At 42.1% G+C, this 3007-nt stretch overlaps 1 protein-coding gene across 1 annotated transcript; it reads left to right on the forward strand.

Annotated features, from left to right (window-relative positions):
- Window positions 1-2177, forward strand: ATG12 (autophagy related 12). Its single transcript, XM_010135675.1, has 3 exons — window positions 1-99; window positions 1686-1748; window positions 2118-2177. Exons 1-3 carry the CDS (start codon window positions 1-3, stop codon window positions 2175-2177), a joined length of 222 nt encoding a protein of 73 aa, XP_010133977.1.
- The last annotated feature ends 830 nt before the right edge of the window (window positions 2178-3007 follow it).

Here is a 3007-nt window from a genome sequence, read left to right on the forward strand (position 1 = left end):
ATGAAGACCAAGAAGTGGGCTGTGGAGCGGACCCGGACCATCCAGGGCCTCGTTGACTTCATCAAGAAGTTCCTCAAGCTGATGGCCTCTGAGCAGCTGGTAGGGTCAGGCACCTGGCGGCACAGAGAGGGAGGCTGGAGACCAGCCGTGGCAGGGAGCTCCACTCACCCGGGGCCCAAGCTGTCACGTCCCACAGGGAGATCAGCAGAATCTAGACCACAGCATTTGGCAGGGAACTTGACCTAGGGGTATCAGTGGAATTCTTCAAAGGATGCACCGGAGTGTAATGCTGAGCTGTAGCGGTGCAGTTTGGATGTGCTTGGTTGCTCAGCTCCAACCTTCAGGCTTTTTGCAGTGTCTTCATTTCTTTGTGTTGACACTGGTATGCAGAGCCGTGTGCATGTGGTGCAGCGATGCCTCTCAGTGAAAGAAAAGCTCATATGCACAGCATAACCGTAGAAGTCAGGAATATGGAAGGAGTGTGTGGGGGAAAGTCTGAAGTGGTTGGGATTGACTTTCTGGATTTTGTTGTCTGTTACCTTCAGAACTTAGTTCTCAAATAGTTTAAGTAATCCCAGAGGACTGATGTCCCTTTTAAAAAGATTAGCTTGGAAATGTTCCCAGTCTGGCAGCACATTACCAGTGTTCTTTAAACATTCCTTCTTCTGAAGCCCAAGTGGCATTCTGATAACACTGGAAGAGCTGGAACAGATTCAGAAATGTGGTAACTTTGTGATTAGCAGTAAACTCTTAACATCCATAGACTTCAAAGTTCTCATATAAGAGATAAAGTTAAAGCTAGACTCATTAAAATAGTCAAATGTGTAGGTAAAGTGTAGACAAAATCACTCTCCTCTTGGTCTGGAGGCTCTTGTTTAAGCATACAGGCATAAACAGTTTTACTAGCCGTCTTTTTCTCATGGAAATCGTGTCTCTTTTTCCTGAGGCTTGATATCTCAATGAAGAATAATAGTTCAGGTATTTATTGTTCATGGATATTCTCAGCAGTTATTCTCAGCAATTTGCTAACTGCTGTCTCATTGTCTCAGGGAAAAAATATAGGAGCATGGAGTCTTCCAGTGTGGTTTAAGCTTAAGGCTAGTCTTCAGCAGCAAAGCCCCTGGAATTTTACAGATCTTCTTTGGAAATAGTAAATGGTCCCCTGCTACACACTGCCATCTTGCACTGCAGATATCAGGGCCCTCTTTGGCATTACAGACTAGCTACTGTGTTGTGCATGTACATTTGGAGCAGGAAGTGAGAAGGATGGCCTTAAAAAAAGAAGAAAATAATTTTAACTTCTGTGACTGCTGTTCTAATTGAGCAAATTTGGAATAGCGGGAATGGTTTAGATACTTGAAAGAGTAAGAGCAAGAACTAAACCAGGGGATTTACTTTGTGCTGCTGTGTGGGAGGTTAGTCGGTTAACTTGCAGGAGGAAGAGGTCAGCATGCTTGCTTTGGCTTGGCCTGGTTGGCCACTCAGAGGTGACTTCTGGAAGTCACCTTGCCTCTCCACACTGAAGTGAAAATACTAATTCATGATATTTTGGTGTGGACTGTAAAGATTATAAAATAAATGGTGAGCAGAGGACAGATTTACCCACCTCTGGCCACAGAATGTTTCTTCTGTGTGATTTATGAGATCTGTGGAAGATGTATATCCTCTGTTTTCTCTTCTTGCAGTTCATATATGTAAACCAGTCGTTTGCTCCATCTCCAGACCAAGAAGTTGGGACCCTCTATGAGGTGATTTTAATTTAAAATACCCTTTCCAAATGCGCTTAGCAGAATTTGTCAGTACACTTCTGGGATGTGAAATCTTTAACTGCCCCTAGCTATGCTCATAACATCTTGCATTTAATGTAGCATAGTCGATATTCACAGACCTGCATGAATATGACTTAGAGACAGGATTTCGCACAGTCTCTGTGAGTGCCTTCGTTCGCATCAAGTATGCTGTTGTGCCTCCCATCGTGATGGAGAGCTTTGTTACCAATAACAGTATTCCATGACACAGCTGCCTGGTGGGGGGGCTTTTTTGTTTGTTTTGCTTCATATATATGCTAGCACATGAATAATCTAATGGCTCTTGTTTTGTTTTCTTTTTTCTTGCAGTGTTTTGGAAGTGATGGGAAGCTTGTACTGCATTATTGCAAAACTCAGGCATGGGGATGAATGACAAGCAATATATCTGCTTAGTTGTCTCCATACTGGAAAAGGGACTAAGTTTCTTAAACTCAACCTGTAAACACACTGAAAGAAGGATTTCTGCATTTCCACTTATGACTATACCTATAAAATGGTGCAGATGAATAGCCTAAAAGAAGAGTTACCTAGGTTATCTGATTGTGTAGCTTTTCTCTGATATACATCTGAGGTACAGAAGAAAATCTGCGTCTGCCTTCTACAGAATAGAGCCAGCTCTCTTGCTGCTCAGTTCGCGATTGATGTATCTAAAGGGAAATTATTTCATGGTTATCTCCAGGGCTGGACAGCTCTGTCACTACATGCTCTACTGAAGATAGGAGTTCCTTTTTATTAAAAGGGGCGTAGCCTGGGATTCAGTTTACTTCTGACATGTCGTACATCTGTTACGTGCTTTCTATTCTTTGTGAGGTCTTCATCTTGAATATGCATTCTCATGTCATTTCAAGACTTTACAGTGATTTTTTTTTCTCATAATTAACATGTAGGAATGGTATATAACCTAATTACTTCACTCTGCCTTCATCATTTTGGTAGTGTAAGTACCTCATTTATATGGCACAGCAAAATGAGTAGGTCTCAGAAATACTTTCCTCCTGCCCAAGGTGTGTAGTCATTTGTCAAATGCTGAACACTTCAGCAGTTACCAAGGTGTTTCTTTTGGCACTGTTTAATGACTAGCAGCATTAGTTGAATGATGCAACTAGCTGTTACATCTTCAGTTAATAAAGAAATAGACGTGGGATGTAAAAACCTCCTTTTGTCTGCTGTTATTTTGCTGTTTCACCAGCTGCATGTTC

Source organism: Buceros rhinoceros, unplaced genomic scaffold (genome assembly GCF_000710305.1).
Source record: "Buceros rhinoceros silvestris isolate BGI_N320 unplaced genomic scaffold, ASM71030v1 scaffold34444, whole genome shotgun sequence".
Lineage (NCBI taxonomy): Eukaryota > Metazoa > Chordata > Aves > Bucerotiformes > Bucerotidae > Buceros > Buceros rhinoceros.

Bases quoted from the DNA above. Each gene is read 5' to 3' on its own strand.
- ATG12 (XM_010135675.1), top strand. From the start codon at position 1: ATGAAGACCAAGAAGTGGGCTGTGGAGCGGACCCGGACCATCCAGGGC. The intron at 100-1,685 runs GTAGGGTCAGGC...CTCTTCTTGCAG, and splicing joins TGATGGCCTCTGAGCAGCTG to TTCATATATGTAAACCAGTC. The intron at 1,749-2,117 runs GTGATTTTAATT...TTTTTCTTGCAG, and splicing joins AAGTTGGGACCCTCTATGAG to TGTTTTGGAAGTGATGGGAA.